We start from the raw sequence: 23956 nt of genomic DNA, 5'->3' as shown, positions 1-23956 counted from the left end.
TATATACCCCTTTAGTAGTTTAGCATATTTGATTCATATTTGAATTTGGCCAATTTGAATTTATATATACACACATGTGATTTGTTTGAACGTAATTAGTGGAACGAAACAAACGTCTGAGTTTTAACGGTTGTGCGCTTTGATTAGTAAGAAAACTCAAAAGAAAAGCAAAAATTGTGAAATTGTGAATTTACACCACCAACCACCACCACCACCCCTTCGAAGAAACACAGGGTTTTCCAGGAGTTCTCATAGCTGTGGGACACTTTATTGGTTCTTTCATACGTGAAATGAACTTAATATAATGAGAATTTGAACCTATAGCACCCTTGTTGGACAAATCGAATAGGAAATTTCCAAGGAGCCTGTCCAAAAAGGGTACCATAGAGTCCAATTTCCAACATATGTAGTTCACTTCCCATAAGAAAGAATCAAGGAAGTGGCACACTCCTATGAGAACCCCTGGAAAACCCTGTATGACATAGGAGTTAAAACAGGAAAGGCAGCATTACAGGGTTTTCTCATGTTAGATGAACGCGTTATCGAAATTCGGTGGCATGAAATCCTTCTTGACATGGTATAATGACACCAAATTAAGATGCCACAGATATACTTTAGAGCAAGCGTTTTGGGGCGTGTGCCCTCACTGTCTGCAGACAACGCAGGTGAGCACCACCAGCCCTTAAAGTGTTGGCAATTTGTGTAACAAAAAAAAGGAAAAATAATAATTCAAACTTGTTGGTCGTTTGTTGGTTTGAAGTTAAGCAAAAACAGAACAAAAAAGGAACAAATCACGCACACACGAAAAAATCTGTTTGCTAGAGAATGTGTGTGTGTGTGTGTGTCTGCGATTAGTTCGAAAGCGGTGTGATTGTTTGTTTCGTTCGAATTTGAACGATAAAAGGCATACAAAATTGAACAATTGGAATAAATGCCCTCCCTCGCTGCGAGGCCGCGTTTATAAGATACTAAAACAAAGCTGTAAAGCTTGGTACGGGTGGTTGGTATTTTGGCACGCAAAAAGAGGCGACACTTTGACGCGGTAACGAAAGCAATAACAAAGCTAAAACAATAATTGGCTGCACATTTGGTTAGGACTTAGAAAGCTATCTTTTGTTTGCTCAACCCCTCCCGTGCTGTATGTTGGCTACTGCCCGTGCTGTATGTTGGTGCAGGAACTGTTTAGGGGGGTTTGTTTAGGGGTTTTGCAGGTGGTTAAAAAAATCAACAAACTATGTTGAACAAAAAAAAAACAAAAACGAAAACAACGTTACGGGGAAGTGGGGATGAGAACAGAGGAAGCAATGTTAGTGAATTTATATTTATTAAAAAAAAGATACTTTTTTAATCTATTGTAATAGCTGAAAAAAAGAAGAAACAAAAAACCAATGGACTTGAACAATGGATCACAGTGACAGTGACAGTTGTATTTAACTATCGTTACATTTCGTTCGAACGTTTTTTTTTTTTTTGGTGGACAGGTGGATGGAAAGTGGGAATACTTCGTTGTTGTTAAAGGCTCCTTTTGTTTCTTTGGTATGTTTTTTGCAACTACAAAATTGTAACAATGTGCACCACCTGCATAAATGGCGCACACATGTTGCTTCAGCTAAACACAATTTGAAGAAGAGCGAAAAGAAGAAAAACAGCCCCGCAGCACCGACGTGTACCAAGTTGCATTTCATCCTGCCCGACCTTGGCCCGCAGCAATAGACAAAGCAGGCTCATGCGACAACCGTTCAGTTAGTAACGCTCTCGGGTGCGTTGTCGTTACGTTACTGGTGCGTTATAATGTTCTAAAAGTATTATTTTAGTATCGCGTAACTCTCAACTCGTGTGGCGCAAATGTGCAAATGTTTCCATTCACACCCTCACGGCAATGGGCAAAGTATCAGATAGTAAAAGGAAAAGTGTGAGTGTGTGTGTGTGTGTGTGTGAAATGAGCATATGAAACAAAAGGGCAATAGCGCTCAGGTACATAAAAGTGTCAGATTATACCGGAACAGATGTAAGGGAGAGCGAAACCAAAAAAAAAGATATCAGTGCCGTTTTACAGTCAACACCATCTATGTGCATCTTAAATAGATTTGTAAGTATCTCCAGTGGTCATCCTCCAGTGGTCATCCTCCAGTGGTCATCCTCTCACAACCCCCCCCCCCTACTCACAGAAGAAGAAGAATTAAGGATTAAGCGAGCATTGGCTGGGAAGAACACAAAGTAAGCAGAAAAGAAAAACATGCTACACACAAACACACACACATGCATATATAAGCAACGAACTATCATTTGGTGGTGCCGCGCCGCAGTCAGTGATAATAATAACCTAACAATAAATGACGTTACAACATAGGAAAAAAACCCCGAAAAAACCGAAAGCCCCGCGCTGTGTACATATTTGCAGAATTAAACTTAGGGTAGAAAGGGTGCGGATAGTAGGATTATAAGATACAACAACAAAAACAACAACAACAACAACAAAACTGAATGAAATTATCAACAAAATGAATGAACATACTAAAAAACAGTTAGAAAAGAACAAACAATAATACACACAACACACCCACACACACACACACTCTTTCACAATTTTTCATCACTTCTAGTAAGCTAAGGCCTAACTCTACTACTGTCGGTTAGCGTTTCGGGTTGTTTTGTTTGTTTTTTTTACACCGGTTTGACAGGAAGCTTCTATTACTATTCTCCATAATAACCTCACATTGCGCCTGAAAGCGCAATTTATCGCCAGTAATTGAAAAGCAACAAAAAACGTACATTCACACACACATACAAGGAATGGTAGCTTTTATTTTACCATCTTACCACTACCACCATTCAACCAAATCAACCAACCACAATACTACTACTAACTAATCACTACTAACTACTACTACTACTACTATTACTGCTAGTCAATGCGAGATCATTACCCATTCTGCTTACCCCGAGTTTCATTTCACTGCGCTCTCGCAACTCCTGTTCTGATGAGGGCCATGGTGTCTGGCAGATGGTTTGACAACTGTTTTGTTACTTTGTCTTTTTTCTTCTGCTGCTCTGTCTTTATTTAACCTCAAAATACGTATTAGTTATTGTCGGTAAAGTGTTGCTTTAGACTGTATAAATCCCGAGAGATGGGACGATAGTTAGTGAGTGTGTGTGTGTGAGTGCGTGTGTATACGGAAGGAAAGCATTACTTTATCCATCTTTCTACTCTTCCCACTCTAGTCTAGGACGGATTACTATTTCTAGTCGAATTCATCTACCGTAGTGTCTCTCTTTCGCTGACTTAATGCTAAAAATTCGGAACTGAAGCGCAAACAGTGGTAGCGTTAATATGTTTTTTAACCCCCCCGACAGACAACGTACTCTATAACCTAATTGTGCCAGTAGGATGGTTTTTTTTTCCTGTCTGTGAGACTGTTCCATTTGTTCACTCTCGCGCTGTTAGGTTGATTAGTAGAGTTTTAAAACTAAAGAAACGAAGAATTAAACAAACAAGCTAAAAAAGAAAGAAAGCAAAAAAACCGCGCAGGAATAAACCTTCCTTCCGGGAGAAAACCTCCAATTCTCCTTCTCTAAGCAATAATAAATACAAATCTTCTCGTTGCCATGGTGAAAAGTAATATGCTGCTGAATATGGAAAATTATATATATACATATATACATATACATAAAAATGCATACAAAATATGTATATTTTTCAACTCTTCGCTCTCTCGTGAAATCACAACCAGTTAACCAAGTAAACAGGTTTACTTACGCATAGGTATGAATTACGCATTTCCAATACCACCCTCCCCATGCCCCCGTTCCAGTACCTGTCCACGAAAAATAATGCTCCCCTCCCGGGTCCCAGGCGCGGGAGAAGTTTTAGCCAATGTCCTCCGAAAGTGAAACAGACCTTTTGTGGTTATTAGTTATGTTTTCATTTTTCTGCGGAACTTGTATACGAAAGCATGCAAAAAACCAGGAAAGCAACCAAAAACAGCAATTGAAAAAGATAATCTCGTCAACCAACCTTCCCGTCTTACCCTATCCACCCCCTCAGCCTCACCCACTCCACCTACATCCCCCGAATGGAGTCATTCAAGCAAATGCAAAAAAAAAACAACATACAACCACATCAAAATATCCCATCTTTGAAAAGCAGCATGTTAGCAGCAATATTATCCCTTCTTAAGACAAACAAAAAAAAAGAAAAAAATCTCGTACACAACGATCTAAGCGAAACAGCAAACAAAAAAAAAGTTAGTTTTGAAATCCCGAATTATATAAACAATTAGATCAATTTTGCGACATTCTACCATCCGGGACAAAATGCCACGGATAAACACTGTACTACACGGAGGTAGAGCAGAGAAAGCAAGCGACAGGACGAAGACGAAGTAGTAGAAGAAGAAGAAAAACAACAGTTTGATCACAAGCTTTTTAAAAAAAACAGTCAATTCTCACAATTGTAAAATGGTTATGAAATAAAATATAGCAACGTTTCTGAGAAAGTTACTGTCTGATGAAGGTGTTTGGGAATTCTAGCAGAAACAGAAAATGTTGAGAAAAGTGTATGAACGCTGAACAACGTGAGGCTATCCAACGCTTACAGGATTTTCCAGGAGTTCTCATAGCTGTGGGACACTTTATTGACTCCTTCTAACGTGAAATGGAGTTAAAGTAATGGGAATTGGATTCTATAGCACCCTTGTCGGACAAATCCAATAGGAATTACCAAAAATGGTGCCATAGAGTCCAATTTCCGTCATATGAAGTTCACTTCACATAAGAAAGAATCAAGGAAGTATCCCACTTCTATGAGAACACCTGAAAAACCCTGTAAGACGATTACAAAAAAAAAGCAAAGAAACCTCCTTTGTTCATTCCGCTCATTCGTAGCGGTTTAATTACTTTTTGAACATGTTTTAATTTTGAACGTGTTGTTCCTTCCCTTTCGACTGCAAACGCTAACGAAAAGCCACAATCAATAAATTCGATTTGCATCGACCTTGGCTAACTATTTAATAATTAAAGCTCATAGAACAGGGCCCTAACGCAAGCGGGCGCTGCGATGGCGTCCGTTTGAATTTTTAACGGTACGTCTAAAAAAAAAAAGAGCAAAACTAATTCTTTTCTATGCTTGTCCTGCAAACGCCCGGACGATGGTGTTTCAACATTTGTCAACTCACCCAGCTTACTCCAGTGAACACCTCTCTCCCCGCCAACATCAACCGATATAGAATCAATACCAAGCGGCCTCAGCGGTACTGCGACACCGCATCCGCAATTTGAAAGCAATCGGAATGAAGTTGACCTAGGTCACTCTCTTCCATTCGGCCCGCGAGCGGGGTGGACGGGCTATGGGGGCCGACTAATCGACACATGGAATGTGCGGGTCACGTGGCGCAACCTCCAAGTTGCCAAGTTCAAGCGCATAGAGCAAACATAATTAATGGCATCGCGCTGCCCGTAACCGGATGTATCGATCGATCGAGCGAAGTGTCGTTCGGTGTTGTCGTTGTGGTCCAGTTAAAGTTAAAGTCGAAGAGAGAGGGAGGGAGAGAAGAGCACATAAAGGGTACAAGCACATGCTGCAACAACAACAAAAAACAGGAAACACAACGTAAAGGGCAAACAAAAAAGCAACAAACAGAGGAAACAAGAGAGTTCGAGTGGATAAAACAACACCAAAAAGGGGAAAAACACACATTCTTAGACAATATACAAGTTTATAGTCGTTTATAATTTACACGTTTTTATTATCACTTTCACTTTGATAAACATTTACGAGACATAGGTTGTGTGAGTGGGTTGGGAATTGGGAAGGGGTTGGGGGAGGACACATGGGGATGATTTAGTGGAATTTTCTATTCCGTTTGCTGCGATCCATTGCATTGCTTGCGTATTGCGCACAGGACACGCGACGACTATAACAACAAGCGGGTTTGGGGTGGGTGTGGGTGTGTGGGTTTGTTTGTCCAACGTGAGATTTTCCTTCTAAGGGGAGGGAACCATGAAATAGATGTGAAAAGTTCTAGCCTAATCTCCTACCACCACAATCAAATAGGTGCTTAATTTATTTTGTTGAGTTAACGGTGTTTCTTTTGCGTGTTTGTGTGTGTGGATGTTTGTTTTTTTCTTTGTTCGATGCTTCACGCTCACAAGCGATGTGTTATACACAAATCCTCGAAGCACAATGTACGGGAGACGGAGGAGAGAAAAGCATATTAAACAAGAAAAAGGGAAATTATATAAAAAAAAGTTTCAAAACAATAACACTACGTAACGTGTGTAACGGACAAATTTAAACTGAAAGGAAAGCCGGGAAAGGGGATAAAGGGGGGTATTGCATCCCACACAACAAACAAAAAAAAAAAAAACACCGATCTAACACCGCGAGAATTAATTAAAAAATAAAACAAAAATCAAAAACAACAACGCGCCAAAACAGTAGTAACCAAAACACAGAATTGGAAACTCGGTGAGCTCTCTCTCTCTCTCTCTGTACCCTTCTCTCCTTTCGCCCCATTCCTTCTTACAGCTTCGGCCAGGCGTACACGGACGGGACGGCGGGCTTGTAGCTCGCGTCGTACATCTGGGCGCGCACGAACGCCTCCTTGTCGTCCGGCTCCGGTTGCGTGCAGGCCAGCCCCTCCGCGTACGCGTACTCCATGATGTGGGTCGCGATCTTGATCGAGCAGTCCTTGATGTTTTCCAGCGGCGGGTACAGACTGCCCCGCTCCAGGTCGTCGTCCGTCACGATCTCGGCGAGCCGCTGGGCGGAGAGCAGGAAGATCTCCTCCGGGATGGTGGACGCGCCGGCACACAGCACGCCGAGCGCGACGCCCGGAAAGATGTACGAGTTGTTGCCCTGGCCCGGGTAGAACGTGTGGTCGCCGAGCGTGACCGGGGCGAACGGCGAGCCGGAGGCGAACACGGCCCGCCCGTCCGTATGCTCGTACGCCTGCTCCGCCGTACACTCCGCCTTGCTGGTCGGGTTGGACAGGGCGAAGATGACCGGCCGCTCGTTGTTCGCGGCCATCGTGCGCAGCACCTCGGGCGTAAATGCGCCGGCAATGGCGGCCGCCCCGATCAGTATCGTCGGCTTCAGCTCCCGCACCGCCTCCAGCAGCGTGCCGACCGGGGCGTGCTCGTGCGCAAACAGATGCTTGTGGCCGCTGATGCCGCCGGTCGGCCGGTCCTTCACGATCAGCCCCTTGCTGTCGACGAGCCAGATGCGCTGGCGGGCCTCCTCCTCCGTCAGCCCGTCCCGCTTCATCGCCATCACGCACAGCTGGGCGATGCCGAGGGCGGCCTCGCCCGCCCCCTGGAACAGCACGCGGTTATCCGCCAGCTTGGTGCGGGTGATGCGCAGCGAGGCGAGCAGCCCGGCGACCGCAACCGACGCGGTGCCCTGGATGTCGTCGTTGAACGTGCAGTAGTCGTGGCGGTACTGGTCGAGAAACCGGAACGCGTTCGAGTTGGCAAAGTCCTCGAACTGGATCAGACAGTTGCGGCCGAACCGGCGCACCGCCGCCTCCATAAACTCCTGCACGAACTCGTCGTAGGACGGGCCGGTCACGCGCCGATGCCGCAGCCCCACGTACAGCGGATCGTCCAGGATCGACTGCGTGTTGGTGCCGACGTCCAGCGTCACCGGCAGGCACTGGCTCGGCTTGATGCCGGCCAGGGCCGTGTACAGCGCGAGCTTGCCGACCGGGATGCCCATGCCGTTCGCGCCGAGATCGCCCAGCCCGAGGATGCGCTCGCCGTCCGTCACCACGATCGCCCGCACGTCACTTTCCGGCCAGTTCTTCAGCACCTCGTACACGTGGCCCTTGTCGTTGATCGTGATGTACATGCCCTTCGGCTGCTGGTAGACCAGGCTGTACTTCTGGCAGGCCAGCCCGACCGTCGGTGTGTAGACCAGCGGCATCATCTCGCCGATGTTCGAGGCAAGCACGCGGTAGAACAGCCGCTCGTTCCGATCCAGCAGCCCCATCAGGTAGATGTACTTGTTCAGCGGGTCGGTGTAGTGCTTCAGCAGCTCCAGACAGTGCTGCACCTGCTCCTCCTCCGTGCGGACGATCGCCGGCATCAGCCCGTGGATGCCCAGCACCTGCCGCTCCTCGATGCTGAAGGACAGACCCTGCAGGTGGAGTGATGGGGAGGGGAGGAAGAACCAAAAGGGAAAGGATTAATACAGAGCGCCGAAACCCGAGGTCAGCCCGTTCACCGGAACCGTGCACAAAGCTCTGCTGTTGCAATTACTATGTGTGTTTTTATGGGTATAACGGGGGCAATCGTGTCTTTCTAGTCTTAGTCGTCACGTGTTTAAGCCTGCCTTTTGTTTGAAGCCCTCAATTGGCCTGATTTTCGTAGATTGAGGAGACAAAACTGAGCTCCAATTACTCATCTGTACCAGCTGGAGTGGGTCGTCGAAGGTTCAGAGGAGTTACAACACTTCTTCCAAACAAGATCACAAAAAAACACTAAATCACAACCAACAACAGATCAAGGTTAAGACTAACAATAAGAAGCTTACAGACTTTCTGCTCTAGAAGACATTGAGGTACAAAGCTAAGTTGCACCGACATTAGAATAGGTCCAAAACTGAGTTCCAATTACTGATCTGTAACAGCTGGAGAGACATGTGGAAGGTAACCAGTATGGCCCCAGGGGTTTGAACACATCTTCCAAACAAAATCAGAAACACATTACATCACAATATTTTGTATCTTTGTCGGTAGATGTGACAGATCAAAGGCAATACTAAGAATGAGAAGCGTATGGACTTTCCAATCTAGAAGACATCGAGTGGCAAGGTTAGGTTGGGAATTGTGGGAACCACAAAAACCCTAGGCCCTAAAAAGAGCTAAAATTACTCATCGATGCGATCGGAAATTGGTATTTCCTGGATATTTAGAGTTTCCCAGTAGGACCAAAAGCTCTGTGACGCATCTCCCAGCAAGAAACAAGCCATGGAGAGTTTACCAACTTCACAAACCAGTAAACGAACTATCCTCAAAAATCATTCAAAGTTTCAAGCGTCTGTCGAGTCAATATCAAGACCAAGGTTATTTTGAAGAAGCAAAAATACAAACAGGAAGATGATGCAGTTTTGATGGAATTGGTATTGGCCATATAGTGACATATCTCTCAAAATGAATAGGTTGTCCATTGGAGATGTTGATTATGAGCTATGACGGTATGGTTTGCGACGCATCGCACCATAATGGAGGCGCGCGATAAAAGAGCTCTCATGGCCATGTCTAAATCATCTTTATGGCACTATCACACACAGGATGAACATTATCGATTAGATAAAACAAAGCAGCGTGAGAACACGGCAGTGTAGCAGTCTAGCAAAACGACCCACTACGCAGCAGTCATAAATCTTTGACATAATGGCAAAAAACACAAGCCATCTTCCTCTATTCGCATGCCATTCTTAACAAGGAAAAAAAAAAGATTGCACAGTTATTAGTTTGGCTGCGTGTGGTGAATTTCCTCCATTTTCCAAATCCAAATCGCCACAGAAGGTTCCTTCAGAAATTCGCACCGTCACGCTGACATAGTCGGAGTGTGTCCACAGCCGACGCAAACTAATAGCGGGGGCACCACTTTCGCCCTGTAAAATACCAAAAAAAAACCGTGTGCATTGCGCGACTGCTGCCGCCCATCGGTGGCGTACCACGGCGCATTCCGCGAGCACACAGGCACAGCCGCGAGAGATGCACGTGATGTGGAAACACACCATCAGCGTAGGATCAGCTGTTCAGCCAGCCTTGCGCCAGCGGAAACGAAGGGTGATGTGAATGGGGGGGAGGGCATTAGATTTGTCTATGATTCACGCGTCTGACGCGATTGGCAACTCGGAGCGCGAATGAGTCATTTCGTCATCAGTGCGGACATTACGCGGGCACCATATCTAATGCCCGTTTGCTGTGGAAAAAAGCGTGCGGGTTTTTTTATCTCTCTCTCTCTCTATCTTTCCTCGAGCCAAACTCCGCTCGGTGATGGGTTTGAAGGTTTTTTGTTGTTGTTGTTACTATCTAAACATCCAACCACGATCGATGGGTAAAGTGTAATGCAAGCGTTCTTTTTGCTCTGTCTGTTTGCTAGACTGACCGCCCCGCTTCTGTTGAAGATTGCAGATATCTGAAGGAATCTTTCCAGCAATTTGCGTCAGCCGCAGCTTCCGTCCCGCCTTGGGCGCCCCTCCTGGAGAAGGGCTAGAAAGGTGACTAGCGGTGACACGCATGGCAGGAGCTTACCACCGAACCACGGCATCGGTCGCTCAGCGCTGGCGGTAGCGTACGCGATCGGACAAATAAAGGACGTTTCGGTTCTTGGCGGGGCGCTGTAATTCGTTCTAGAGTGGGAGACGGCCCAGACACGCCGTGCGTGTGCACGACCTACCCTGGCCGAATGGCGGGTGACTTGGAGGTCAAGATGGAAATATCGCCAATACAGACGGCAGTTTTATTGCCCCTCGTTTCTTTCTTTTTGTTGCTGTTTCACGCAATTCGTGCACATGCTATTTGGGAGGGCGACGGGTGGGCAGCGGATAAAACAATCCAACAATCTCGAGCGATCGTGTGAGTGTGTGTATCATTGTTATGACCTTTAGGTGCTGCGGAAAGGTCACACCGAAAGGCGCGGCAGTGTGTCCTGTGCACGGAGGGACAGGTGTTGGATTTGCCCCTCTTTGGAGGGAGCTTTGCACATGCATCAGGGCCAGAAAGGGATACTCAATGAGAAAGGTTGCTCTGGTGCTCATGTGCAGGGGCAGCTTTCCAGTGCAGTTTCCTATCCCATGCACCTGTAGGATGGCAATAAAAAGGGCCTTCCACAAATCAATGGAAATGGCAAAGCACAACAACCAACGAAAAAAGTCCCCCTTCGGCACGATGACAGAGCGATTTCGCGACAGATGCAACGCGGGCGAAAGGGCGAAGGGTTTAACGCAAAAGGGACATTCTCGGCTGGCCGGAGGAGCGCCACTCTTTGGCACACAATCCGGCACAAACAGACACACACACATGTACACTATACACTACACTAGCAAACAAAACAAAATTGGACGAATGATACGCGGCGCGCGCAGTCGCACAAGGGCCACAACAGAGCACAACCCCCCCTCGAAAGACACACACACACACCGCTAAACGTACGTACCTTATTGAACTTTCCATTGCGGAGTCGATCGAAGCCAGCGATTGAACCCGCGATTTCGCCGTCGGATTCGGCGGCCCACTGCCCAAGACGGTCACGGTTGAACGATGGCGTGCTCATGCTGATGTTGCTGCTGCTGCTGCTGCTGCTGTTGGTTGGTGCGGTCCTGTCTGCGGTCCGGCTGCGTCTGTCACCGATGGCTCCTGGTTGCGAGTAGTGTGTCGGCACTTGGTTTGCTTCGGCGCGGTCCGGCACACGGGAAGGCTCCTGCTGTCGCTGGGACGGTTGCTGTTTCACGCTCTGCAGCTCATTACCTACTACGCGGTGCCGTGACGGTGCGCTCGGTTTTTCCTTCGCCGCCGACTGCTTCGTCGCGTTGCTGCTGCTATCCATCTCAGGCTGACATCTACTGCGAGGCGTTAGGAAAGGAATTGGAGGAACAAAAAAAAAACCACAATATTGTAGCGAATAATGCAAAATTTAGGAATTGGGAATGAAAAGCAAAATTTGATTTGCAAGTTCAGTTTTTTTTATAATAAAATAATTTACATATTTTTACAAGTAGGATGGCAAGCATAGCTCAAAAGGGAAGGGATGATGATGCAACTATTAATAGAATGGCGCTCACAAACGTACTACATCTATTTTTAAAACTTCGCCAAGGAGGTAGATAGGCAAAACAGAAAACATGATCGAAGTCGTTATAACGCTAATGTAAATAAAACACCAAAAAAAGGAAGCAAGAGGGAATAGCAACTCGATAATTTGTAACAGAAAAATATGCTTTATATGCATGAAATGATAAAATCTATTACTTTTTATGAGCCACGTTTTTAAGGCTCATTTCTATCACGTTTTTCGAGGAAATAGAGAGATATATTACATATTTTCTTTTTGTCGCTTACTACGTTCCCCAGTGGAGCCTGCTTGTGTTTTTGTATTCGTATAAAAGTTATTTAAACACCTTAACTAAATGTTTATCGTGGTTTTTGACTGTATTTGAATTGCTAATATGATAGTATATGTGATAATTTGAATGCTTCAAAGGGCCTGAGTAACGACGGACGGGTTCAATTGTCGCCTGAACTATCGCCTTACTAAAAGGGTTTAACATAATTACGTCTGGGCAGGCTGACAAAGACACATTCAGAATTCTAGACAGAAATGACTAGCGTTGCTGAACGTTTCAAAAGAAAAGATCATTAGAATGAAAATTATCACACAAAAAATCAACCCTTATACCCTAATGTTTGGAACGTCAGACTGATGTTTTGTATACATGTCTTAATATTCGTTATTTTTTTCCTATATTAGATATACTATATTTTTCCTATAGAAGATATACTAAATGACGATAATTTGATCTGAATGTATAAATTGGTACGGTTATATACAAGTTTACATGCATAGACGGTAGCCGACCTTGTAGGTGAGATATTCTGTGATGTATAATATGATATAAAAAATTCTAATACTTTTTTTTCCTAAATCCCCACTGAGCACGGTGGATAACACCCTGAAAGCAGCGTTTGCATTTGTGTGGTGCCGTTCACGTAGTTATTATCGGCCGATAGTACGGTCGGCCCCAACACACTGGCGAGACGCAACGAGACGCACACAATCAAGTCCGGCATCAGATGATCGAAGCCAAAACCACGCGTTAGGTGCGCGCAAACACACTCGAAAGGGGCATACTGTGTGTGTTTTTTACGTGCGGTTTCTAACCACCGCTTCATACCCTTAACCCTGCACTGCCCACACAAACCCGCGCGTTGGTTATGGATGGAAACCGTGACTCGTCACTTTAGACTGGCAGTCCGTCAGTCAGATGTTGGTCGGAAGAAAACCGCGCGCATCCCATCGCGTTATCGTTGCGTTTTGATACTGCCAGTTTTTTCCCTCGGATGTGTGTGTGTGTGTGGTGACAAACCCAGCTGTGAACACACACGCCCAAATAAAGGGCGCCAAGTGGGTGGAAGGATGGTGGTGGTGGTTGGTAGTGTGCGAAAAGACGGGTACGTTCTTGTTGAGCTTGTTTGGCTTTCCGCTTTGCAAGCACACTCGACAGTTGCCTTTTGTCGAACGGCTTACGCAATTTTCGCTCTCCCCCAAGCACCCCACGCTCAACCCTGCCCTATTCGAATCAGATATAAAATCAGAGTGTGCCAAATGGACGGCTGTGGATTTGTAAACAACGGAAGGGGCGGACGTCAAACGCATGGGAGCACTTTAAATTTCAACTTTCAACCGATGGCGATACGGGTGGGCGACAACCAGCCTGCAGACGATCCGTTAATACCTTGATGGAAAAATCGCACCAGCAATCCTCAATGCGTACGACAGAGTTCGAAAACCCCGTGCCGTGCCAATTGTGTTATACTTCCCATTCAAATCGCACCACAATCGAGATCCCTCGATTCATCTCGCATCGTACGATCGTCCGATCGCGCTATCCTGCTCATTCTCTAGCTTTATCTCTGTTTATTTTTTCGTTTTCGCCTACCCCTCTCTCATTTTCTCCATTCTTCATTTACTGTACAGTGCCCGGAAGGGTTTCTGGTGCTTTGTGCGTTGTGCAATTTTGTTGGCCACGCTTTTCGGCCGTTCTCCATTAACTTTGAGCAGCACCGAGTGAGAGCGGGGGTCTAGTGAATTCGGTGCGCGATGTAACCAAGCAAGCGCGCGCCTGGTTGCAGTTGCTTTCCTGTCTTTGGTCACGTTTTTCGCAGTTCGCTTTTCGTCGCCGGCAGCACTCAAGCTGAAAGCCCTCTGCCAAAACTTCCAACCGAAGCAATGTCTAATTTGCCAAATTTCACGCAGACCGGGTCCCTTTCGCTTACTCGCGAACACGCTGCCTGGACGTACCTTTGCATGATTGGGTAGCCGTTGAAGACGGTTGTTGCCATGTCCCGGCCTGCCTCGGATGTGGGAAGGAAATGGAATTCTGATCTGAATGTGAACAAACACACACACACACACACACACACACACACTCTACAGAGTATCACAGACGAGTATACACACAGACGCAGTCACAGAAGTTGCACCGGAGACACACTCGCGCACCTCCCTTTTGCCCAACTATCTTGGTGAAATCTTTACCCGACCAGCGGTAGCACTGCACTGTGCCAGAATGCCCGCATTCGGACCTAATTTATTCGCAACGATACTTAAAATCAGCTGATTATTAGCAGATCAGCCCCTCCTCCGTAGGGTGGTGGTGAGATGATAAGGAAAGTTGAAAACATTTCCCCGTAGTACCCCGTGAGGTGTGTGTGAGTCTTGGGCGCCCGGTGTGAGGTGCCGACTGATCGACCGACCGACCGACCGACCGACCGATCATCATCATCATCAAACATCATGTACGGCGTTAGTGATCGGGATAGGTAGCATGTGGAGTCGATCTGAGCGTGTGTGTGCTTTTTTTTGTTGCTTGCCTGCTGTTGCCCCTTACGCTTGAACTAAGATCGAACCAGCTCGTTATTCACCTTTCTTGACCGCCGGTGACCGAACGACTTCTATCCGGCCCCCTCTGTTCCGCCCGTGTTTGCTTTCGTACTCGTCTTTCTGCGGCTTACGTAAGGGCGTGTGAATGTTTTGGAACAAAAAAAAAAAAAAAGAAACACAACGTTGTCCAACGGAATTTTGCACCTTTGTACCCTAGTCGGGCGGAAAACTACTCCTTGTGCATGAAATTGCGCTGCCTGCTAGGCTTCTATCGGCAACGTTCAAGTGTTTGAAGCCGACAAAGCAACGCGATGGCAGCACCTATGGCAATATTAATAGCACTTAAATGATTACAAGCATATTAATTAATTTTGAAAGAAACACTGACGTCCTGCACAAAAAACGGACTTATTAAAACGGAGCTGATGCAATTGCTGCAATACTTTCTTTCCCAAGACTGCTTGCAAGCGCTTTCATCATATTGTCATCGGCTTTAAGATGCATCCCTGATTGCTGATTTATTGTTCATTGCAACAGAAAAAAACACGTAACAAACAAATCTACAAATGAATTCACAGTACAGTGCGATTTATTTCACGCACCGACACTCCGAATTGCGCGCAAGATGCGCACGATATTTCATAATACGGTTGCAAAATGGTTACAGGAAACCTGCTGATGAAAAGGCTGACTTAGAGCTTGCCTTGCTTGTTTGCTGGTTTACTTTCTCCCTCCGCTATGGTACCGGTTGAATCATAATTTGTTGACGGGCTCATACTGCCGGCGCCCATCCCTCCCGGCCGGCCACCACGGAAACGACGAACGCTACATAAGGTGGGCTGGGAAAACTGGGGCTGCGAGTCGCGGTCAAAGTCACGGCTGGGCACCGCCGTCGATTCGCACACCTCGTGCGTGTTAAAAAAAAAAGTTGCACAAGCAACTTTGGGAGGGCGGGAGTTTCCCTTTCGTTGGTCGTGGTCGTCGTTGCAGCTGTTCGCAGCTTGAAGCATCGAGATAAGGAATGGATAAGTGATATATTGTGGTTTTGGTTTGTTGTTTTTAAGTCGGATGAGAACTGTTTGGCGGGGTTGGGTTCGGTTTTTACCACAAGATGTCAACCGTTCTAGAATGGGTGCAGTTCAGAAGATAGGTGTGGTTGAGAGTAGAGATGTAAAATGATAAGAAGTTGTTTGTTTTCTATGTGTCTTTGTTTTTTTAAAACAAAAAATGCATGCTTCTAGAAACGATCTCGTTTAAATTAATGCTATTTTGATACCAAATTATATGTGTTGAATACCACAAACAAGTGGACATCGTATTTTTTTGTAGATTGGCATTTGATTGTTGATTGTTTTGACAAAATGGATTTCTGTAATTTATTTTACTTATATTCAGATAAACGACTGATTATTCACCAGATTTTTTTTAATTTTTAATAGAATATGTCATACTGAAAGGCATTGAGTAAATTGTTTCACTGAAAATCAGTGAAAAAATGACAATAGTGCAGAATTTCAGTAAAATATACTAATAGGGAACCGTTATAATTAAAATAAGTGATATTTTTTCTGTGTAGATACAACGTGTACATACAATTTCACAAAGTACACCTGTTGGATAGAAAATGAAACATAGAAAATTTCTCTTGGATAGAAAATTAAACATCTTCTTAGTATTTTTTATTTATAAAGGGAAGAACGGTTAGATACGGCCATATTTCTTGTATCATTATTATTTTCTCGTTTGTGTTTTGTTTTGATTTCCATTTCCAAAGGCTTTAGTATAGCGTCCATCATTTATATACTTAGCAACCTCAATAAGATTCCTGTAGCTACTGAATGAATGTTAACAATACGAGAACATCAAACAACATGCGTCAATAAACAAGCACAGTTTTTATTTTTATTTTACAAAGGCCGCAGTAAACTGGCACGACAAAATGCATTTAATTATATGTATCCCTTAACGCAATGTAGCGTGTGTCTAGGGTTAAATATAATGTTTAATAGCAACAAATTAAAACAATAATGTTCTAGACTCAGAAACAAATTTAAAAAATATATAATTTGCTCAGTATTCTAAGGCTCTTGCAAGTTTGAAATAGCCACAAATGCTTAGCGGGGTAAACCAGATGTTTTCTTTTTTCGGCCGACTGACCCGTAAACGTACACCGCGTACTCGAGCGCCGTTGACTGTGACGGCGGAAGTTCGGCAACGCTCACTTCGATTACCGTCGGGCTGACGAACCGGTACCCCTGCAGCGCCGATCGATCATGTTCCGTTTTGGCCACGATACGCACACATTCGATCGTGACGGGTTTGCCAATCGAAATCTATATGAGACGCGAAACAAACAAAACCAGGCACGCGTATACGCGCAATTAATCGAGTTCCGTTCAAGTGTGGCCCGCTCGTTCTGGGAATGGTAAACAAAAGGGCATGCAAAGGTGCTAGTTGTGTGCTGCAAAAGGGAATATCTAATTTTCGGTTAGCTAATGCCCAAGACGAGCAAAAGCCTCATTAGCACGCTTGCATGCACAAAGGACAAAGGGGCGCAAAAACTGGAGCGCGAACCCTTGAAAAAACAAATGCCTTCGTCACTTCCACCGTGACATCACGACTTAATGGAGTGAACCTGCCACTGCCCCGAGCCCCGGTTTGCCAACATGGCCACGGTACGGGATGATTGTGCTCGCTCGGCCACACAACGCACCTCTATTGTTCCATTGATCAGGCTCGTCAGGTCGTCCTTCAGCACGACTACCGTCTCCACGTACAGCAGCGTTGACGTTTCCGAGCATTTACGCACCGCACCAACCGCTAGAGGGATGAGGAAACGCGTATGAATCATCTAGGGGCTTGATGGCTTAATGGGGGGCAAGGTCCATCCTTACGCCCAACCATACCTCGTTCGGTGCCTGCGTACTGCAGGCTGGGATCCGTTTCCGGTTCCGGTGTGGTTGTCGGTGTCGCCGGCAGAGCAGCCACGGTCACAATCGAAACTGTCAGCACCACTGTCAGCCACTTTTGGGCATCTTGCAGCGGCATGTTCAACAGTGGAATAGGAACGTTGAAAAAAAACACACACACACAACAAAAAAGAAGTAGGATTATGTCTAGTCGGATGATGGTGATGATCGTTCCACCGATACTCGTTATGTTATGACACTAACTACAACAAAGCAATACGGATTAGCTCTCGAGCGGACGCAGCCGGGCATTATCAGGCAGCCGGGCATCTTCGAGGTCAACCGGCAGGCGGGCGGTATTTCGTGATGCTGTGTGGACACTGACAGGTGCATGTGCTGTACATCCCGTGCCCGAAGCTCGGGTAGAGTTCAGGCACTGCCCGGAGCCCTCATGGCACGCGGGTGATCGCAATAGTTTACAGTGCCGTTAAGCATCTAGAGCGTTACTATACGCTTGTCCAAGAGTTTTCGGCTGGCAGTAAAACGCTCGACTTTGAACCTTCAGATACAGTTCTGGAGTTCCACTAGAATTTCCAAACTACTCTCAATGAAAGCTATGAAAAAGCAGGAGACATAGCTCCACCGCTATGCTCTGGAGTTGGAATTCATGTAGAAGTATCATTTTTGGAGCCTCCCTATTGATAAGTATTCCATTCCTATTCGTAAGTATTCCACAATTCCTGCAAATGAAATTGAGTGCATTAAGGAAGGGCTCCCCACTATACTATCAACCAATCTGTGCTTAGTGTCACAGATGTCAAGGATGATACTAAGAAGAAAACGAAAGAGAGCAAGAAAGAACGAAAGAGAGATACATAGAAGAGAGAGAGAGATACATTGAAAGATAGTAAAAAAAGAAGGGAAATTGACCTGTTACACAGTAAGTTTTGTAGGTCGCGCTGGATGTTAGCGATCGATCGGGATCCACACTTCAATACTACCCACCAATAAGCGCAGTAGGCCTGTACGATAGGCGTTAGGGGCAGAGGAATCTAATCAAGCATTGGCCCCTTCCCACCCTCCTTTGGGAGGCGGGGGGGGGGGAGAGGGAAAGTTGGCATTATCAACAGACCGTGTTTTCTAACCCGGGCTGGGGCCCTTTTACCACCAGTACCGGCTACGCCACATACGACGAACGACGTCAACAAAGACCAAGAATCGGCGGTGACGATGAAGGCACCAATGAAGGTACTGCTGGTGTGCTGTGCCATTTCGATAGGTTAGTAACGATCGGGAAAAGGGGCAAAAACGCTTGTTTGTGTGTGTGCGCGCTATTGCGTATCTGTTTGTGTGTGTGAGAGAGTGTTTCCTTTAACATTGTAGTGCGGAGAAATGTATAAACACAAATTAGTTTGAAGGTCGATGGAAGGCGCTATGGTTCGTTGTATTACTTCTACATTTTTATTTTGCTCTAGCATCATTGGTGGCGTAGTTGTAATTACAAGATCCGCAGTGTGTGTGTTTACCAACTCACTATCCGCGTAACAATGTTGTGTGCTCCTCCACTCCCTCCAGTTGACTAACAGTTTTGTGTTTTCACGCTACGAAACTGCTTCATTCTAGCCAGCACCACCGGCACCGACACGACGCCCGATAACAACCTTACGGTCCCGATCAACTTTCCCGTCTTTTTCCGCAGTCGCTTCAATCCACGCACGATGCAGCAGAACGAGCGGCTCATACCGGCCTTCGATGACAGCGATGTACGGTTGTTGCTGCGTCCCCATACCACAGCTTCCTCTTATACGACGCCACAATCAAACCAGCGTGCCGATCAGCCGACGACCGAGGCCGTGCCCGAGTCGCTGGAGCAGGAACCGGAGTGTGGCGACCTACCGCCCGGTGCCGATGGTTTCCCCTGGGTAGCGGTGCTGGAGCACGCCGGCCCCCAGCAGGGCAGTCCGCGCAAGCGTACCCTCAGCAAGGGCGTCCTGATCGATCGCCAGCACGTCCTGACGACCGTGTCGAGCGTGCACAACTCGCATCCGACCTGGGTTGTGACGAGCGTTCGGCTGGGCGACGTCCCAACCCGCCGCCACAGCACGCACGCGGGCAACTCGAGCCAGAGAGCGAACGGTACCCAGCGGTACGAAATCGAGACGGTGTTCCTGCACGAAAGCAAGGACATTGCGCTAATCCGGCTGGCGAACGGGGGCGTCCAGCAGCTGACCGACTCGGTTCGCCCGATCTGCGTACCGCGGGAGGACTACCGGCTGGAGAGCTTCAAGATTTCGTCGCACGTCTGCCAGCGCAGCCAGGTGGTGTCGACGGCGACGGGCCGTCATGGTAGCCGAGTCAGCCGGAGCAAGCTGCAGCCGCTCGAGCTGATCAGTGGCGACGCCTGCAACCAGCTGCTGCGGCCGCATGGTGCCCGACTGCCGGTCAAGAGCTTCTGTGCGCGGGAGTCGGCGGAAGATAACTGCACTGGCTCGCTCGGCGGTCCTGCCGTTGCCACCGTACGGGGTCGGTATCACGTGCTCGGACTGCGCTCCTACCTGCAAACCGAGGTAGGTATCGCGGGCCCTTATCAGCACACGATAGAGCACTGCAATTGACCTCCTATTTAACCACACACTCCCACTGAATACGGGAATATAAGATCATGTCTCGCGAAGTCATTAAAGTTTTTGGGCATACGAACAGTCCATTCCAATAGTATTAATAGAAACAGAAAATGATTTGCTGCTCTTTTGAATGATCTTTTTCAGACAACCGTCGAGGGCCTGGACATCCCCAGCATATATGTGCGAGTTGGCGGCCTGCGCAAATGGATATCGGCAGTGATCAAGGCTATCGGCGAATAGGCGGTGCGTTATCGTCGCGTTCACTGATTACGGTATATTCGGTAAGGTACTGCAGTGTCGGCGAGGTAGCACAGACATCAGGGACCAATGGCTCAATCAGAATCTTCTCGGGACAAACCCTCAAATCAACTTATTACATCACCTGCATCTGAAAGAAGCCAGATCCTCAAATCTCTGCAATGTATAAATAGCACCATCACGTACATCTCCCAGCCACGGCGACATCAATCAAGTACGCGTTCCAGAACGCTCCCAAGAGATGGCTTTTGTTTTTTATTCGCCTTTTTTTTGAATTGAATAATCAATTTGTTCTCGAACAACAAAATGAATTCCGATCGACTATCAACCATCTTTTCGTCGCACGATGGTGATCTTGTCTTTTTAGGTTAAATGCCACGACCTCTCCCATTCGGTCGCGGGCATGATAAGCAAAGCAATAAAGCGCATGTTCCCCGCCGGTTCACTACTGGTCTACTGGCCAGAGGGGCCAATCAATGGATAATTCGCACGCGTTTGCTTATGTTGGAGAGAAAGCTTTTTTTCGTTTGTTTAATGGTTTGCATTTTTTCCTGGAATTCCAAGGCCCGATTGGAACCTTATCAGGCGATGGCAATTTTAAACTGTCAAATTAAAAACTGCTTATCGCACACGCCAATTCCCATGTTTTTTTTATGTTCTTGTGGCAGATGAAGATTACTTACAAGAGATTATATTCTTCTATAGGAAAATGTGAGACATCTTGCCAATGGCTTTAATCAATAAACAAGAATGCAAGTCCACACAAATAGGTTTTTATAGTTTGAAAGCATTTATTGTATCTCAACTTTTCAGCTCAGTATAATATCACGAAAGAAAACAATGCTTACTTTTAAAGGCAATTTTGGCTTAGGCGCTCCGAACGCGCTCCGGCCGCAGAGTCAGTACTTAAGAATTAGAGCAGTGTTTATAAATATTGCTTGCAGATGCGGTCCCCCCAAAAATCGATTGTTAGCTGCTACAAAGCGAACGGAATGATTTCAGCAAGGGTAGTACTGCTGGAAGGTGTCGGTAAAGTTGACCAGCGTGAAGGACAGGATCGAGCCGACGAGGGAACCGAGCTGGGACGCGACACCGACCCAGACGAGCGTTTGGCCACCTTCGCAGCGCAGCAGCGTCGTGATGGCCAGACGGATGTAGCTCACCAGACCGACCAGCAGCGTCCAGCAGGCAACCTGAGAGTGAAGAGCAGAAATTGGTTAGTATCTGCTAGATGTCACAACAACTGCAGGCTCCCCTGCCGTCCCATACTTACCACCAAGATGTCACCGAGCACGTTGTGCATCAGTGGCGGATCCGGGCTAGTCATGGCGGTGGTCAGTGCGTACGCCGCAAACGGCACGAACACGACCGACAGGGCAACGATCGACCGGATCGAGTTGCGCTGGACGAAGAACGCCAAAAAGCAGGCGGCCGGGTTGGCCATGCTGCTGAGCGTCACCGTCAGATGGTAGGCAACGTTGCCGTACGGTAAGCACGAGTACGACTGGATGCTCGGGAAGAACCCGTTGCCGAACAGGCACATCACGCTGATCAGCACCATCATCAGCAGGTAGTTGGTACGGTCCAGTGAAGCCTTCTCCTTGGTGGTGGCCGCAGCATCGCCTGCCGCCGACCGTGTCTCCTCATCGTTCGGTGTGCTTGGCTCGTACGCGTAGTTGTTCCCATTGCCGATCGAAACGGCCGCATACTCGCGCCGACAGACGGCCAGCCGGTCCAGCAGCACAAACGCCACCATGCTGATGGCCAGTATGACGGACGACACGATAAAGTACGGGCGCGTGCCGAAGCGAGGCGGCGGCGTGTAGCTCGTGTACTGTGGCGGCTCGTTCGGATCGGTCCCATTGACCACGATACACTCCCCATTGCCGCCGACACCCTGGATCAGCGCGACAATGCTCGGCACGAACCCGCTGAACCCTTCCCCGATCAGGTAGGTGATGAGATAGATGCCTTTAAACCGGCCCATGTACGGCATGAACAGGACCGAGCTGGTGCAGCCGACCAGCGACAGGCCGAACACCGTAATGAACAGCGGTACGGACCGTTCCGCACCAAACACGTGCACCGTCTGGTCGTAGACGAACGCGGTCGTCATGGCGGCGCACGACCCGAGTACGAGCAGCGCAACGATCAGGTAGGAGTCTCGGAAGGACTTGATGCGCAGCGCGGCCGTGTACAGGATTGGACCGATGTTGCCGAGCTGGATGATGACCACCAGGTAGGAGGGCAGGTTCCAGCCTTCCGGCGCGTTACCGACCAGCAGCGGCAGCTGCACGTACACCGAGTTGATGCCGAGCCAGGACCCGATGCCGAACAGTATCGCGAGCAGGTCCACGATCAGCTTCCGCTCGCTGTTCAGACCGCACAGCAGGTACAGCTTCTTTCTCATGGTTGGGGCAGACGCGTTGATAGTCGTTGATTCAGCTGAGATGCGGACGCCTACAAACAAACACACACACACACACTCTTTGTTGGCGGGCTACACTTTGTCTACGGGAGGTCTGATATGGCGCAAACCCGCAAAGTAAGCGAGGGTGGCTGAGGCGTAGTAGCGTCTATTCGAAATTCAAACTTTCCCACTTCCACTGGACGCCATCTACAAGACGCGCTCAACCGAAGCAATGCCACGTCAGGTGGGGCTTTTTGAAGAAATACTGGTTTTCGGGGTTTGTTTGAGGGCGACTGTTTGTATGTGTTTGAAGACGACTTCCAAGGACGCAACCGTTCGGTAGCACCGTTCGCACCGGTCTGTGTGTATCCGCACCGCACCAGTACCGACGGATGACTGACTAATTGCTCGATCAATGCGATTCTTATCGCCGCGCCCGGGGAGTTCGCGACGCGCGAGAGCGACGCCGCCCGACCAGGCCGAGTTTTTATGTGTTTTCTGCTAATATGTTGCGCGCCTCCAATTCGCGCTTAGCTCTGGCCGCTCGCGCGAGCCGAAGGATCATCGCATCTGAAACCACTGGGAAGCAGCACTCGAGCAGCTGATGAGGCGCGCGTCAGGAGCTCTTCCGAAAAGGGAGAGCGTTCTTGGAGCGAGATTCACGCTGGCGATGACGCGCTGAGCACCGTATTGCACCACGGATCTTCGCTGCTGGTATGGCGGTATTGTTTTGATATTGCTGCCGTACACGTAATATCTTATCAAGCGAAGGGAGTACATATTGTGGCAGATAAACCACCGCACAGCAATGGTCCAATGTCAATTCACGCCACAATGTAGCATGGGAACGGGACTTTCGGAGCACCGCGTGCTGGACTGCGGGCGAAGGTGGAGCGAATCACGGCGCTGACGGCCGGGCCGAGAAAGCGAGAGATAGTAAAGAGCCCCCGTCATCCGTCTGCTGCATGCACGGCCCCAGCTACAATCCCGATAGCGAGCAATAGCACGGGGATGAAGATATCGAGATATGGGCGTCGCTAGCGGATGCCTCACAATCGTCAAGTGGTGCTGTTGGGATATTAAAAGCTTTCACCTAAAGCCTCGGCTGTCCTCGGCAGAGTGGCAAGGAGGGGACCTCCCAGCCC

The 23956-nt window shown here is 47.6% G+C and overlaps 4 protein-coding genes across 5 annotated transcripts; 1 reads left to right on the top strand and 3 right to left on the bottom strand.

Annotated features, from left to right (window-relative positions):
• Positions 1-5709: 5709 nt before the first annotated feature.
• On the bottom strand, positions 5710-14305 carry LOC120906759 (NADP-dependent malic enzyme). 2 transcript variants are annotated; one of them, XM_040318695.1, is made up of 3 exons: positions 14029-14305; positions 11167-11572; positions 5710-8134 (listed from the first exon to the last, which is right to left on the bottom strand). In XM_040318695.1, exons 1-3 carry the CDS (start codon positions 14067-14069, stop codon positions 6521-6523), a joined length of 2061 nt encoding a protein of 686 aa, XP_040174629.1. In that variant the 5' UTR covers positions 14070-14305; the 3' UTR covers positions 5710-6520. The 2 variants fall into 2 exon arrangements, with proteins under 2 accessions (XP_040174629.1, XP_040174630.1); XM_040318696.1 differs by having other exon boundaries at positions 11167-11569.
• Positions 14306-16486: 2181 nt separating this feature from the next.
• Positions 16487-18213, bottom strand: LOC120906762. The gene is made up of 3 exons (XM_040318700.1): positions 17517-18213; positions 17324-17430; positions 16487-16943 (listed from the first exon to the last, which is right to left on the bottom strand). The coding sequence occupies exons 1-3, from the start codon at positions 17656-17658 to the stop codon at positions 16725-16727; spliced, it is 468 nt and encodes a 155-aa protein (XP_040174634.1). The 5' UTR covers positions 17659-18213; the 3' UTR covers positions 16487-16724.
• Positions 18214-18287: 74 nt separating this feature from the next.
• On the top strand, positions 18288-21168 carry LOC120906761 (serine protease 48-like). The gene is made up of 3 exons (XM_040318698.1): positions 18288-18798; positions 19143-20086; positions 20288-21168. The coding sequence occupies exons 1-3, from the start codon at positions 18750-18752 to the stop codon at positions 20381-20383; spliced, it is 1089 nt and encodes a 362-aa protein (XP_040174632.1). The 5' UTR covers positions 18288-18749; the 3' UTR covers positions 20384-21168.
• On the bottom strand, positions 21169-23269 carry LOC120906760 (solute carrier family 52, riboflavin transporter, member 3-A). The gene is made up of 2 exons (XM_040318697.1): positions 21675-23269; positions 21169-21594 (listed from the first exon to the last, which is right to left on the bottom strand). The coding sequence occupies exons 1-2, from the start codon at positions 22809-22811 to the stop codon at positions 21400-21402; spliced, it is 1332 nt and encodes a 443-aa protein (XP_040174631.1). The 5' UTR covers positions 22812-23269; the 3' UTR covers positions 21169-21399.
• Positions 23270-23956: the final 687 nt, after the last annotated feature.

The sequence above is a fragment of the Anopheles arabiensis genome, chromosome X, assembly GCF_016920715.1.
Source record: "Anopheles arabiensis isolate DONGOLA chromosome X, AaraD3, whole genome shotgun sequence".
Classification (NCBI taxonomy): domain Eukaryota; kingdom Metazoa; phylum Arthropoda; class Insecta; order Diptera; family Culicidae; genus Anopheles; species Anopheles arabiensis.
The sequence above is the reverse complement of the archived record's forward strand: the minus strand, read 5'-3'. Positions and strand labels throughout refer to the sequence as shown.